Source organism: Hetaerina americana, unplaced genomic scaffold (genome assembly GCF_022747635.1).
Source record: "Hetaerina americana unplaced genomic scaffold, ioHetAmer1.1.p SCAF_1, whole genome shotgun sequence".
In the NCBI taxonomy this organism is placed as follows: domain Eukaryota; kingdom Metazoa; phylum Arthropoda; class Insecta; order Odonata; family Calopterygidae; genus Hetaerina; species Hetaerina americana.
The window spans coordinates 71,716,523-71,732,629 of NW_027286069.1; the positions used below are offsets into that span (position 1 = coordinate 71,716,523).

Consider the following 16,107-nt stretch of genomic DNA (forward strand, 5'->3'; position numbering starts at 1 on the left):
GATGGAACTTTCAGAAGCACGGTTGCGGGGGTGGCAAGTTGCGCCGAGCCGACATCTCCGGGAGAAACTATCGATTTTATGTAGACGTCCCCATAGGTTGGTGAATTTATTAAATCGACTAATACACTAACATGATAGAGACATTTAAAAATGGGAGTTTTTTAGGAGAACATGATTAACTTTTGGACAGCTTAATAAACGAGCGAAAGTTACCAATCGACAGACTCGGAACCAGAGAGCGGCTCGCCCCTTCACTCTCCTACCCTCTCTCTTGTTTCCTAAGAGGCGTAAACGTATTGTTCTTTGCTACCCTCCTCCCCCAAGTAGCGTTATGTCCAAATTTTTCACAACGGAACAGGTTTACCCCGGGCCTGTCGGTCACAGAAGTCACATTTTTTAGTACATACTTTAAAATCCTGAGGGAACCGCCTCTAATCCTCTCAATCACTAAAGGATGGATGTAGTAAGTTTTGGAGTATTTTTTCTCGTTTGCTCGTTGGATTTATGGCTTTAGTTTTGGAATTAATCCTAGTAGAACTCTCCACCCGCCAAACGGCGTGTTTCTCTAGATTTCTCGGCAAGTTAAATTACTGCATAACCCGTTAGTGAGCCAATATAGCCCCTTATTGAAAATATTAAAAGAATAGCGTGTGCATGTACAAAAATGTTGTGCAAAATTCATCGCCTGTTTATACTTATAGTGGAATAATTACCAGAATTGCCTGCTAAAAGTTTAGAGAATTATTGAAAAGTTGAACTGTGACTTTGAAAATCGATCTCCTGTTTTAAGATTGTTGGAACGAAACAAATTTCACCCCGAGGTCCCTTCAGAACTGGCAAGACAGATTTAATTTTTGTTAAAGGCGTCTGTAATTAAATTCTATTCATAATTTCACCTTTGAGAGTAATTTAGCAATCTTCCATTAATTACTTTGCTAAGGAAGGGAGGGGAATCCTATGTAAAAGGAGCAGTGGTGAGTTTTGGGTAAAGTGACGATGCTTTAGTTTTTCTGTGCAAGATTCTCACTTATAGGCCGCCGCTTCATACTCGATGGCCGCAGAATACTCTTGCCTACCCGACTGCGTCCGACTCCACTAAAAAAATCCTCTAACCTCACCCTAAGGTCGTTTTTTTTCGTGGATAGCTCTTTTCCTGTTCCAGAAAAAAAAATCTATCCGCAAATGTACGGTAACGGAAATGAAGAAATGAGGTACGGATAGTTTTTGTACACAATTTTAGTAATTTCATTTGGACGCTTGCTACGAATTATTATACTCAACTTGGTATTAATTCATACAATTCATTTCGACGAAAAGGACCCATTGTGCAGGGTAGTCATCAGAGAAATGATTAAGTTAATTTCACGGTAATAACACGGAAAGGAGGATAAAGAAATCTCAAAAATCAAGTTTATGGCATCCATGGTTGGTCCCTTAGATCATGCTGAATGAAATAAATTCTAATAATCAGAAAGATCTCTCTCTCTCTCAGACAAATTGTGCTGTAAATTTCGCATCAGGATTACGTTAGGCTATTTTATGATCTACCCGAATACCTCCGAGAACCCTAATGTTCTGTCTTTGGAATATAACCATAACAAAGCTGTGATAGCGTATTTATCGCACGCTACTCAACATCTCTCTAATCATATTTTATGGCTCAGTGTTGGTAATTAAATCAGGATATTTTATGTGGTTCTCCCATTATATCTTTAACTTTTTCATTCTAGATTCACTAGGAAATGACGGACGCTACTAATTCATAATATCAAGGATACCAATGATACCCTAGGTCGTAATATTTGATAATATAATAAAACTTTAGACACCTTGTGTCTCACCAGCCAAGTAGGCCTCTTCAGAGAGAATAAATGAGTCCAAAGATAACGGATCAGGGCAATCAATGGAATCATATTTCACTATATGTTCTGATTGAGTGATTTCGAACCAAATTTTATTCTACTGTAGTAATAACTATTGATGTGTAATATATGTAATTTACAACTCCATACTCTTTATTAATGTTAATGTAATCCGAGCGATGTAATCTCTAATAATAATTCCTTGATATGAAGAAATCCAATTGCCCTATTAGTGTTTCCGGTCCGCTTACCATTATATCAATTTTAAGATCTGTAGGCTCTCATTGTGTGAATAACTTGTCCGCCGCCTTATTCGAATTCTTGGGGTGCAGATATGATTGATTAAAACGAGTGAATAAATGTAAATATATCGCAGCTAAACTTCTGTCATACAATGACTAATAATACCTACGGCATAGCTAGACCCGCTTCGTTGATGGATGCTCCCACCCAATCTACATATAATATACAGGTATGTATGTAACACATTGTTCCCGAGACAGTCACAGTCTCATGCAATTTGCTCTTTCCAAGGTCCGCAGCCGGTGATGTCCGTTCCTTACCGTTATTTCTGCCTTTATTACTCCGTTTGTGGTTAACACACCTATTATAATCAGCTGACAAAGCTTAAATATTTGTCCCTGTAATGGATTTTTTGTCACTGTTATTGGTTCATAAACTTTTGAAATACAGCCACACAAAGATCTCTGCCCACTTCCCCAACTAAATTCACTCTTGCGATTCTTTCACAGTCAGTGTTCCAGTCTGTCGGACGGCGAAAGTTTCGAGTGCTATGGGGAAGGCGACGAAGGGCCCGCGCCGGAGTTCGAACTCGGCGCCGAGGAATACGATGACGACGAAGGGTCCTCCCCCTCCTACTCCCCGCGGAAAGGAGTGGTCAACGGGTGCGGGGGCGGCGGGGGAGGCGGTGGCGGGGGCGGTGGCAGTCCCACCAGGCACACCAACGGGGGCACGCACCTGGGGCTGCAGAGAAACGCCTGGGCGAGGTCCAGCCTGAGGAGGTCGCAGCAGCCAGGGTGAGGACCGTCCCCCCTTGATCGCCATCGTGCGCATCCCCCTCCGTGTTCTAATTCTTGTTCTAAAATAACTTTTCCCCTAGCATTAGTTTCTGGTTTTAAGTTTTCACAATATCGAAAAATAGCTAAAAACATAATTTATCGATTATTATTAATGGATTTATGAGTATATTTTACGAGTGATTAATAAATCCTAAGCATTTGTTTGTCTTTCTGCAAGTCCTCACAATGCCGAAACCTAACACCGATCTCTCTTTTTGCCTTCCAATGAGATACGCTTCTCATCTTGGCTGTCTATTTTTGTCTAGGAAATTGGTGGCAATGCAAGGAGAATATCAATATCCTTCTATTATCTGCAATATAATTGCGCGATAATTGTATAAATTCGTGAATTTGAGAGTGATGACGACCCTTTATACAGTTACCCTTCCTAGCGCGTCTAAAATGAGAATTGCAATTATTTGAATAATTGTTGGGGCTGGGTATTGGCAGTAAGCGACAGTATCCTTTGAAAACTGCGAGTGGACTGTGAAGTTTCAAATCCAGGGCGCGCCTAAAAATATTCGGGCACTATCTTAGAATGGCGTGCGTTGTAAATTTTGACTCGGAATCGAATCTTGTGCAAAAAATATCGAGCGTTGAATTAATATTTAAATTCAGACTCAATTCTCGAACTAAAATAACTTTTCATAACTTGAATGCAGTCAACGATTCCGAGTTATATTTTCCTTGGTTTATCTTCTACTATTTGTAGAATGAAATGTAATTACGTACTCTCGTGAGTGTTTCAATCGTCATACCCGGATTTCAATGAAAATATTGCCTCACCATTGATGGACAATTCTAGGTATCATTATGATGGACAACTGAAACTGTCTACTTGAGTTCATATTTGAAAAAAATTCTCAGATGAATGTGCCTCTGATTCTTCATTCGATTCGGGGAGTGCTTGAAAGCATAATAGATTGTCTAAGACTTAATTTGGCTGGATTATATAAAATATCCCTTAGAAAGTTAACAAAATAGTTTGATTTCATTAATGTTAAAATGCGTTTGAGAAAAGGAATTATAATTTCATTTTAATTCAAAAAACCTCGGCCACCTGTATTTATATCACGTTACTCTCCATTTTTTTTGACTTACTAGCATAGAGATACAAATAAAAAATTAAGTTAAAGGATCATAAGTTTTTTCATTAGATTAGTTTGAAGGGTTTTTTCTGGAATTTTTCATTGTTTGTATTCAGGTAGTCGATGAGAAACGCATTTGGGGGATGATTTCATCTAGGCATAGAACGTTCCTCGTGCAATCTAATATTTCCCGTTTAATTATAAAAATTCGTAAAGATATAAAAAAATCCCCGCTGCTCTTTCGTTGAGAAATTGGATGCCCTAGATTCGCCATATGCATCTCTGTAAGAGCTGGAATTACTACAACATTAGACGGTTCATTTTTGTACGCGTTCTTAAGCAAAAGTACGAATATCTGATTGTTTAAAAAAAATGCTCCCCGAATGCATCGTATTTTTTACTAATGGAAATATTGCTCATATATTGTTTCACGGAGAGTGAATTAAAATTTTAGGCTCACCCGGTATATGCCTCACCGATTACGCTCCAATCCACATAATGTGGCAACCGGTCGCGATATCACTCGAGCGCAATCTCAACTTGTCCCAGAGTTCCATGGTCTCGATTTCGCCGTCATTTGGACAGCGGCCGAGCGAGGGCCCACTTGTTTCGGATGCACGCGGAGGGATACAAAAACCAGCGTGCCCTTTCAAAGCGCGTATTCGCGAGTGGAAGGATGGGAGTCCATGAACAAATCCGAGGAGTGGGCGTACTCCTAAAGCAAGGGAAACATGAGGATGGTGAGCAAAGCAAGAAGGTTCCTCCAATTGTGTGTCACGCAGAACAATTTAATCATCAGTTTGAAAGCTCTCGAAGTGGAATGGAATTTATTTTTCCCCATTCTCGAGGGAATTGTCAAAGGTCTTAATTGTCACAATGCATCGAGCGTTTTTAGAACATTAAAGGGAATGAAGACGGAAGTTCGCGAATGGGATATTTTTCCCACTGAACACGCACTATTCAGATAATCAAGATCTACCGAAGTTCGCCGTTCGCCGTTTTTTGCGTTACTTGGAAAGGTGGATTGCATTTAAAATTGTCATCAAAAAGGAATACTTTTTCAAATTTCGACCTAAAAAGTAGATTGAATGGGGTAGTACATAATGATAGCTAGGTAAATGTTCGCTTTTGAATTAAAAATGGAATGATTCCCTTCTTGTGCCTAGCTTTCCAAGCAAAAAAAATGGTTCAGTGTTAAAAAAATGTATTTGCACTTAATACTACATCATTAGAACTGCAATTCATTGGCTTTTTGGTTTTAGTGGTCTCTATAAATCGTGTTCTTTTATTTATTTTGTGTCTAGTGGTCCCTTGTTAATTATTCGGTTTTCCTTATTATCTGTAATAATATCATTGTTATTGTAGTCTTAATTTTCTGTTCGTTTTTTAGTGCCAGTATATTTTTGTGTATTTTTCACCTAAGTTTATTTTTCCACATTAGTTCGCATTTTTTGTCCACTTTTTACTTTGAAAAATAACTATTATTTTGTTTCACTTTGGTGGCGGAGTATGAGGTAAAGCACTAGTGCAATATTTAAGATAATGTTTTTATCTGGTTTTGTCTTTTTTCATGTCCAAACCTAAACAGTTGTAAGGAGCACATATTTTGTTTTACGATTCTTTTGTCACTCAGTAATGTATCCGGCATGAGTTTCCACATTACTCAATTTTGTGTGCAAAATACTCTCTCTGAGAGCATTGTACACACTCATTTTACAGTTGTTGCACCCTATCATGTTTCTATGAATTGTTTTGGTACTTTAGTGTACCTTATATTTTTGTTTAACAGCAAAAATTGATGATTAATTTTGAGTTTTTCCATTCATTCAATTAAATTCATCGCCCTTTTGAAGCTGTGACATAATATCCTCCTTATTGAACGCGAGCAAATTTACTCTATTTGTTTATTTATTTTAAGGATTCCTCCATAGAACAGGGAATGTAATGATATGGATGCAAAACCGTATATTAAGTACAAAGAACAGTTTTATGTTTATTGTTTCTGCCCCGTGTGGCTTAAGTACTTGTTAGCTGTAATAGTTGCCTTACTAGTTACCTCGTATTAAATGTATATAGTTTAGTTTCTTCATGTTCAGTGTTTTTCCCCGCTCACGTAATGAATATATTTTAACGTTACTGATCCTTCTCTAGAAAAAACAATTGAGAAAAGGATAAATCGGTTTCAGGAGTTCATAATTAATCAATTGCTCTTCAAATTCCAGATTTTATTAAGAATTATTGTGAATAGTTAACTGTCTGGATTTTCCATGTTATCCCGGAAAGAGGGAACTCCAGTATTTTCACTACGCTAAAATTTGCCTTAATTTCCAGCAACAATGTTTTGGTGTCAGAGAATTTTTTCCGCCCGATTTTATATGTATCCTCATATTTCCATCGTGGTCCGATATTTTTGCGGACTGAAGCTCGACTTGCAATCGATTTCCCGCCGGAGTGAGCTACAGCCTTTGCCGTCACAGACGGAAAAACCGAAAGTTAACGGAAGGCGGTCACGCTATTCAAATACCAAAAAAAGGCTATCGAACGCCTTTTCAGCTGTAAGGGTCGCCATATTTCGCAATTCGTGGTTATCTTTCGTTTAAATACTGCCACAGAAAAGCAGGCTGGAACCATCCCCATAATCTCCAGGGCGAATACATGATCCTCAAGAGGATTGTCTCATGGATAATGAGGTCTTTTTCCAGGAATAATCATAAAAAATATTTGTCCTATTTCCCTAGCGCTGTATATTATTTATTTACTGTTGTACCCTTATGTGTAGTGTTGTTAAAAGTGTATTATTTAGTTGGTTTTAAGTAATATGGTGCTGTTATCTTCTGTTATTGTGGTTCTTGATGAGTGGTGTTCACAGAGTGAGAAGTTATTATGTTCATTGTACGTGCCATTTATAAGTTGTAAGTACTGGGTAACGACAGCCAAGTATTTCGAGACTGAAAAAAAATAAAGTCATCGATTAAAATTTTTTTACCACATGGAATATCGTAAATTCCCCAATCGGATAACGATAATAATATAGACAATCGGGAATGGTCGATGCACCATTAGGTAGCTTGTGTCCATCCAAAACCTACCTTTACCGATTTCTAACCGATGATAACAATAATAATAATATAGAATATCCTTGCAACGCCCACAAAATGAAATTATCCTTTCCGTTTCTTGTGAAATTACAATGTAAACTGATTCAGTGGTGCTTATTTACGGAAAATAAGCTAAGGCTATAGGTCCAATATTTCAATTGTCAACGGTGAAAATGTGAATTAGAACTGTCCCATTGATTTTTTTAAAGTTTCACTTAATCACCCTATCATCAAGAAAAACGTTTTTTAAAAACACTTTCTTCATCGGTTTCAATGGTGTTTTCCTTTTTTATCTCACATATTTCACATATAATCCAATGCAAAACATTCATAGCGCAGCAAAAAATTTGGGCAGTCAGTCCCTTGTTTCCCTCCTCTGTTGCTGTAGCATATTCTTTAACTCTCGCTAGTTTATGACGAGATTCATTTTCTTGAATCCATTGAGTGATCGCACCAAAAATACTGGCTGTTGAGACCCGGTTATGTAGATCCTTGTGGTGCCTTATGTATCTTTTTGTTCATCATAATTTTCAACTTGGGGTTTTTTTATTTCAAAGTGTTTTTTTCCCCCCGCAGCCATGGCGACGCCTTTGCCAACCGGCGATGGGGATCCTTCAGACAGTAAGGAATAACGAATACTATTACAACACTAAATCTCGCACATGGCGTTAACACTGCATGCATGCGCATATTGGGGTTTTGCTTGTGGTGGAGGATTTCCTTTTTGTACCGATCCTTGCGTCCTACCTGTTTCGCCGGTGGCGGAGGCACTCTTTGATTTATCAGGGAATTGGGTGTACACGATGGACGAGGATGTGAGTTCTTACTCGAGGATGTGTTGTGCCAGTTCGTGCTGCTTCCAAGCACGCACGAAAGGAAAGAGGTTTTCAAGTCGATGTTGGCACGCCAAAAGGTTTCCTCGGAAGTTCGTTCATTCGTTCGTTAGAGATGTCGAGTGTGTTTGTGAAGTTAGAGAGCAAAATCACTTCGATTCCGTGTTTGAGAGTGGGCTACTAAATATTTTGCAAAACTCGATAGAAAGCCCTCCTTCGCAGTAGTATAGTTAGTCATCCAAGAATAGCAAATTGGCCTGCTCCATTCGGGCCACTAACGCTCGCAGATGTGAGCTTTCGTAGCAATGACGAGAAAAATGTTGATTTGGGCTGATGATGTCGATAGGTTGTGAAAGTTTTGGAACAAAATTCTCACTTATTAATTATAAATCATGAATATTATTTTTGTACTATCGAATGCACTATTTTTTCTTTTCCCGTATGAATAGATCGTCAGTCTATCGCATGTTAACTATTTTTGGTATGGTGCCCAGAAATAGTTAACTGGGATTTCCATGCCTTTGAGTTGACGCATAAAATATGAAACGGATCCATCGCTTCGATGTATAATAAATGCCCAATCCGAAATTTGTGACGGCGATGAAAGCAGAAATCAGGAAGTATCAATGATTTTTATTTGAGAAAACAGATGATATGGTAAGTTTGTTGCTCTTTAAAATATAATATCAGAAACATTCTGATTGTAGGGAGAATTCAGTGTTTTTAAATAAATGCAATAACAATAACATACCAATTCTTCAAAATTTGGAATTCGTGTCTTGTTTTCCTTGTATTTCCATTATTTCCAATTCTTCTAATGTAAGTGACGTGCGAGTAGAGTAAAATCACATTTGGCTTTTTTATCTCGCAAAGAAAAATTAATTTGCGCTCAATTTTGGGAATGTTATTCTTTCTCTCTGCAGGAATGATTTTTTATTCTGTTCCAAGTTCCTGCTTTCGTTTTGTATACGCAATATTGCTGAATATCCAATGCATAGTGGCGAATTCATATTTTGGAGGTCACTCGGGACTATGAGAGTTGAGACATTTTTGTCAGTATTTATGATAGGATCATTGCGATGTCTAGTATATTGACCCCGAGGGCACTGATCTGTATTCACGTAGGAAATTTTTGCCTGAAGTATTCATGTCCCAATTTATGTGTCGGTTGGAGAGCCTTTAGTCAGTCAAATAGGAAGTTGATGTTTAACTTCGGAGATATTTGAAATAGATTAATATCAACTCCCGGTTCCTCGTCGCTCTAATAATAAAGTTTTTAATACTATAAATATACGTGCATGTATGATCTCCAACTCGACGCATAAGTATAGAAATTATGTCGAGTTTTGTGGCCCTTTCACCGTAGTAGCCAATGCGTCGGTAATGGCAGAATTGTCATCGCAGTTCTAACTATTTTCTGCTCGAAAACAGCGCATCTAGCTATCTGATTTCATGTTTTGTTCAGACATTTACTTTCTCCTCTCGTCCGTTGGCGCGCCCGTCGCTGAGGCATAGGGCGGTCTCTACTGCGAGTCTCCGGAACTTCGTAGGATGTCGAAGATGAGAATTTCGAACATCACGCTGACACCCAACGAAGCTTTGCTGCTGCGAATTTATACCATAAATGGGAAAAAGATCTATGCTAACAGTTATAGATATGGCGGGTAAGATAATAGTTGACACAGGAAAGATGCAATAGAGATGGAAGGAATATATAGAAGAACTGTATAGTAAAGAACTTAGGTCAACAAGGTTTGACATAGGAAGAGAACATGACGTAGAGGAAGAGATAGCTGAGGTTCAGGCTTACTCGACGATGAGATACAGAAGGCATTAAGGGAGATTAAATCAAATAAGGCCGTGGGAGTAGACAACATTCCTGAGGAACTACTAAAATGTTTAAGAAAATGTGGGAGGAAGAGACTGTATGGACTGATTCGTATTATCTGTCAGGAAGGAATCTGGCCGGAAGACTTTGTGAGATCAGTGTTAGTTCCTATACCGAAAAAAATAAAGGCTACATCATGTGAGAACTGCATGACAATAAGTTTGAGATCCCACGCAGCTAAAGTTGTTCTCAGAATCATCAACAATAGGATAAAGAGTAGGGCAAATGATTACTTAGGGGATGATCAGTTTGGGTTTAGGAAAGGGAGAGGCACGCGTGATGCCATTGCAGTAATGAGATCACTAATTGAGTGGAATATAGAGGACGTATTTGCCTGTTTCGTAGATTTCGAAAAGGGTTGTCCATTGTCACCGGTGCTGTTCAATGTATTAACAACAACAACACGGTAATCAACCTGAAGGTCGGTTTGGTAGGTGATGATTGAGGTCACTCAGTACTAAGCTCAATGGTGGGTGAAATTCACACATCAGGGTAGGGTGCCATTTCCTTTCCCTGTGCCGGTTACGGTTTCCCAGGAAGATCTGGTGCCCGAAAAATCACATAGCTTTGGTGGAGCTGCAGCTGCCCAGAGTTTATTGCCAGGGAATCGAATCCGTGCCCTCCGGTCAGTGGTCCAACGCTCTACCCCTGGACCACCGCGAATCAATACTGTTGATCACGCTCTAATTTGTCAGTTAGCCAATGGGTGGCAAGTGTTGCTGAGTGAATTGGAAATTCAGCGCGATAGATATGGGATGAGAATCAATGTTAATAAAACATAGGTTATGCGATTTCCCAGGAAGAAAAGGCTAAGCTAAACATCAAAATAGGAGGACAAATACTAGAGCAGGTAGAACAGTTTATATACGTCGGAAGTGTTTTGAACCAGCACGGTCAAAGTGGTAGGCAAAGAGACTTTCACAAGGAGGGAGTTGATAACAGGGACGTTGAGTAAGGATGTTAACAAAAGACTCGTAAAAACTTTGATATTGAGCGTAGTTATGTACGGCGCGGAAACGTGGTCACTGAACCAGTATGATAGAAGTAGATTGGAGGCTTTTGAAATGTGAGTGTGCAGTAGAATGGAGAAGGCGAAATGGACCGAAAGGAAAACAAATGAGGAAGTTCTAGGCATGGTGGGCGAGGAGAGGGGTTCGTTGGGAGAAATCCTAAGGAGGCAGGAAAAATGAATGAAGGGCATATTGATCGGTGTGGTGTGGTGAATAGATTTGTGAGAAACAGAAATCTTACAGTCTATACGGGAATTCAACCGAATAAAAGCACATCCTGATGAGATATTCAATAAACACAATAGCTAGGCCATGGAAAATAAATGGGCGAGCTTTAAAGGAAAGATGTTGGTTTATTTAGAAGCGTATTGAAAGGAAGGGTTGAAGTTTGCAATAACTAAGGATCCATTTAAATAAACCTTTAAAGATCAAGGATACAAAATTATTCAAGGGTCAAAGTTTAAACGACAAAATGCGATAGTCTCCATAAATAGAGTATTTAATTTTCTCCCTGTCTCCCTTCGTATATGCCTTTAGGTCTAGGATTCAATATTAGCCTTGTAATAGATCCTAGGTTTGGCTAGCTTACTCAGGCACATCCAATATATTCCTCATGATGAACTGATTACTAATTCCGATTCGCATCTTTGCGAACAAATATTGAATGTTCGTGCGCGTATGCCGACTACTTTCAGACGCCAATGCTTTTATAATTTTCTCCCGTTTCTTCACTGCGGCAGCCCAAGTGTTTCCATAAAAATCGTTACTCACACGTTCTGGGATTCGTCAGGTGAATTTTCCCTTTTGAGAGGACTAATTAGGACGAAACACGTCAAAGCGTCCTCACTACACGGGGAGAATAGGACTTGGTAGGTTGAGGGATTCAATGAACAAAGAGTTCCTTTCGGCGTGTCCGCATTTCCCACTCTTATATTCGCCAAAGGGGTGCTTGATATCCTTACATTCTTGCATCTTCCGTGTAGAAACTCTGCCTGACCCTTGTGTTTTTCATGAGTTCAACGAAAACTAAAGAGAATTGTTTCTCTTTCTGTTTCACCTAGGGATTTTTTTTCGGTATGCTATGGCGTATTTGAAGGATGAAAGAGCGTAGAAATGTGCGCGAAAACCTCTGCGGAGTATATCAATACGAGTGAAAACAATTGGATGCACCTATATATGAATCCACAGTGTACAATGCAGAAATGTATGCTTTACTAGCCAATTTTCCACCTTCAAGAGTTTCTTCCGTTAGCATGGCTTTTGAAATGAATGCAAAATTATCATTCTTTTGATAAAAATTGATCTGAAACTTTTTATTTAAGAATAAAGCTTGCTATATTAGCATAAAAATTCAAGGGGTACTTGGGTGTAAACGTTTCCTTAAAATTTAGAGTCAAGGTAGTATCATCTCACTTTTTCTCTGGGAATTGTTTAGTCATTTTGTTGTGAGTGATCAAAATGTATTACGTGATATTCCCTAGAATTGCATTGTATATTTAAACTGCGTTGCGTGACACTATTAATTTGATTTAATATCCTTATTACTTCTTTCAACGATCCTTCATCGAACGGTCCTTCAATCAACGATCGAGATCCTCATCAGATTTTCTCATCAAATTGGCGTTTCTGATTTGAGAAGATCGGCGTATTAATGTGTAAATGAAAATGTCAAATCTAACTTTTTCGCTTGAGAATCAATGGCTTCTGGAGAAAACTTCAAACTTCGCTCATAGAAAAGGATATCAAAGTTCAGAGTTCGCCCGTGCTTTTCGTTACGTCTTCAATTCCACATTTGAAATAAATTTTAGTTCTCTGGAAGTATTACTGCCCAAAAATATGCCGCAAAATGAGAGAAATGTAAAATGAAGAACGCAGGTAATGTGAAAATTATTTCAAGAGTGACATCGTATTCGGGTTTATACGTTGATTTCTTGAGGATTCCTATTATTCTCTTTCCTTTCATAAATATCGTAATTCAACCATTAGAATACAAAATTCAGCCAATGAAGCAATAATGTCCAGTTTGGATCTTTGTTTTTCTCTGACATAGTCAAGAGGAAATTATCCAGCCTCCAGCGAACAACTCTGAGCCGATCTGGAAAGTCTTTTAATCTACGCAGTCGGGGAAAAAGTTTAGGTGGTCATTTATTAATAGCATATAGTATGAAATAAACAATTAAATAACTAAACAGATCAATCACTTCGCTGATACAACAAACGATTGGCAATAGAACTTTATAGATTGATATAATCGACGAATTCGCCAAATTTACAAAAATTCACGAAAGTCATTCTTTTCTTTCTATTTTTAAACCATCTCTGGAAGTTGTCAATTCATTGCGCCATAATTATTCACGATCGAGTGTACTCGACTCCTGCGGGGTATTTCTAGCTTCGAAACCTTACGTGTTTGTCTCACGGCTAGGCGTTACATTGAGTGGTCCGACTGTTAGAAGCATCTTCGTCTCCTCGCAAGCAGTAACGCCCCCATACATTCGCCCCCCCCCCCCAATACGTTACGATAGTCATGCGCTAGCTCACCCACTTTCTCTCATCCCGTTACAGGGCTCTGTCGCTAAGTGGAAGTGAGGAGGATCGGTCGTTATGACTACAGCTCCCTCGGGGACCATTTAAACGTGTCGCCGTCGCCAACACGTTCGTCCTTTTGTTTTCGGGGGATCCACTCCGATGAACCAGGGAGTTCGGGTGATGAAAGCGAAGCATTGGTTCTAAAGGGTGTTGAAGTTAGTCAGTCGATACAGCAGTACGAATGAGGGAAACGTCCCGACATCAATAGTAGGCGCACATAAGATTACAACTTGGTTTTCACAACCCGGTCTAATTATCACCTCTAATGTTTCCAAAATGAACCATTTATTGTAATTCAGCTTCTAGAGTGAACAGCTTCAACCACTCTGACATTAAAAATACGCCTTCATGGATCCATGCTGATCACCAAATTTGTAGGCTTTCAGGGGCATGAGATGTAGGGAGAGATTTGGAAAACCGATCTTACGGCCATTTAGCGCTAATGATGATGGCCAGTCGTTGGATTTGATGCCTTCAATAAGTGTATGTATTCAACTGGGCAATTGGTTTTTCATTGAATTTCATTTGGAAAATGAATTTTCCGTGGCATTAGTTGATGATAAACTTGGGGAGCCGTGAATAATTTCAATCGCTGCCTGAAAGTCATTTTCGCACCATGGTAGACAAGTCTGTTGTGTACTGTCAGATGATGGCTATTACTTAAGATAGGAGAAATGCATTAAAATATGCTGGGTCTCGCATTATGGCACATTTAACGCAATTCTTCGAACGAATTCGGTTTCATATGGTCTGACAAAATTCTCCGTGGGGAAGAGTATCCCAGCAATACAAGGGCCATGCCATATGCATTACGATAAAGAAGTTACATGCTGCATTTCTGAAAAATGTGAAGGATCAGTGACAAAGGAAAACTTAAGCAGATTGTAACGTAGCATTATTAAGTCCAAAACAGTTTTGCGAATGTATTAAGGATATATGAGACACAAGAAATATGATGACACACACACCGAAAACGTTTACAAAGATGAATTACTTATACACCGCTGAGTCAAGTTTTTGTTCCAATCCCTTTTCCACTGTAATCAACCACCGTGCCGTGGACAATGTAAAGTTGGAGTGAACTCTGAAAATATAAAACCAAACGATGCATGCACGAGTGTGTCGGCGGATTTTGTGTTTTGCCACATCTGTTTTTCTAGGACTCGGAAACGTTTGTCCACCTTCGGGTAGTGGACAAGAAACCTTGGTCGCGGAAACATTTGTCTACAACGGCTTAATAAATCAGCCGTTTTCTCTTTAAAAAGGAGAAAAAACACCCTTTGCTTTATGGTCCTTATTGTCGACTTCCTTGCCTGATGCAGAACGGTACGATTTCGTAGGAGATATTATTGCCGAGTTCTTCCGTGCGTTTTTGTTTCTTATTTACATTTTTAATCAGGATGCGGAAGTTAATGTAACAAATTTTCCCTGCTGCCTGATGTGCTATGGTTATTGCAAACGTTTCAATTTTGTTTATAATATGCGTAATATACACTCTTGGGTCGTAATTTCTAAATGCATTTTTAAACTAAAGATCAATATTTTAATTTGGCCAGAGTGAAAATATTTCATGACTTCAAATGAGCAGTACGTTTGTTTAATAATCCAGGTGTAAATAGCTTTTTCTTCATAGAATGCTCTATTTTCGAGCTATATATACTATAACGTAACCATAGCATTGCCGTCGTCATCATCAAAGGTCCCTAGTAGCCGAACACTGAGTTAAACATATTTTTAATGTTTTAATTCGCAGATTATATTTTTGACGTTATTCAACCCTTACTAAAAATTTGCAACCAACGGAACGAGAACGCTTGATTCTAAGTAATATAAACGTTATTATTTTTTTAAATATTCTTTGATTTTAAAATCCATAGTTTTTTAATAAACGTTCCTTTAAAAATAACAGTTCTGATTTTTTTTCACGCCGAGAAACTAATATTGTGAAGAATTTCCCATTTTTTCAGTCTATTTTATGTAAAACTAATTCAGGAAACGTCTGAGATAAAAGTGAATTCTGTGGTAGCTTTGGGCGGATGAAAAATAGCCGCTCGGATCCCGTTTGCCAGTCGCGAATTGCGCCACCATTGATCCGAATCAAATATTTTTCTGCCCGCGCCGAAAGTAATTGTTCCCGAAAACCTTGCCGAAAAAATAAAATAAGCGAAAGGCACATCAATTGCTACTCGGTGAGAGAAAGAGTGCGACAAAATATGGTAGCGGATAAATATTTTCCCGTCCCCTTTATCCCGTACTCTTGTTTTACGACTTATTTCCCTGACAATTTTCCCTCCCTCTCAGCTTTGAGCATACGAGTTCCAGGATGTTCGTTTACGTGAGTGATCTCTCGTCCTAAGGTCCAAACTCGTCCCTCGGCAAATAAAATATCTCTCGCGCTCATTGATACCTCTCCCCATGCGGCTTCGGCAGCTATACAAACACCCCGACATCGCAATTTCGCGTCTGCACAGCGTATTCACGTGTCACAACAAAACAAAAAGATGCGCAGCGAACGTGGAAATAAAATGCAGGGAAACAAATGGAAGATCCCTCCCCGTTCTCCCTCCACCTCCAACCCAGCGACAGCGTTGCGGTCCGCATTTGCCGACGGAAATGTTTTCAGAGTGGCGGCTGGAGGGAAGAAAAAGGGGTGAAATAAA

At 39.0% G+C, this 16,107-nt stretch overlaps 1 protein-coding gene across 1 annotated transcript in view; it reads left to right on the forward strand.

Annotated features, from left to right (window-relative positions):
• Positions 1-16,107, forward strand: part of LOC139692954 (rab11 family-interacting protein 4B-like) — a 295,511-nt gene that overhangs the window by 155,421 nt on the left and 123,983 nt on the right. The window contains exons 4-5 of the mRNA XM_071591271.1: positions 2,615-2,899; positions 7,704-7,748. Coding sequence (XP_071447372.1) covers positions 2,615-2,899; positions 7,704-7,748 — 330 coding nt within the window. The remainder of the gene's footprint in view (positions 1-2,614; positions 2,900-7,703; positions 7,749-16,107) is intronic.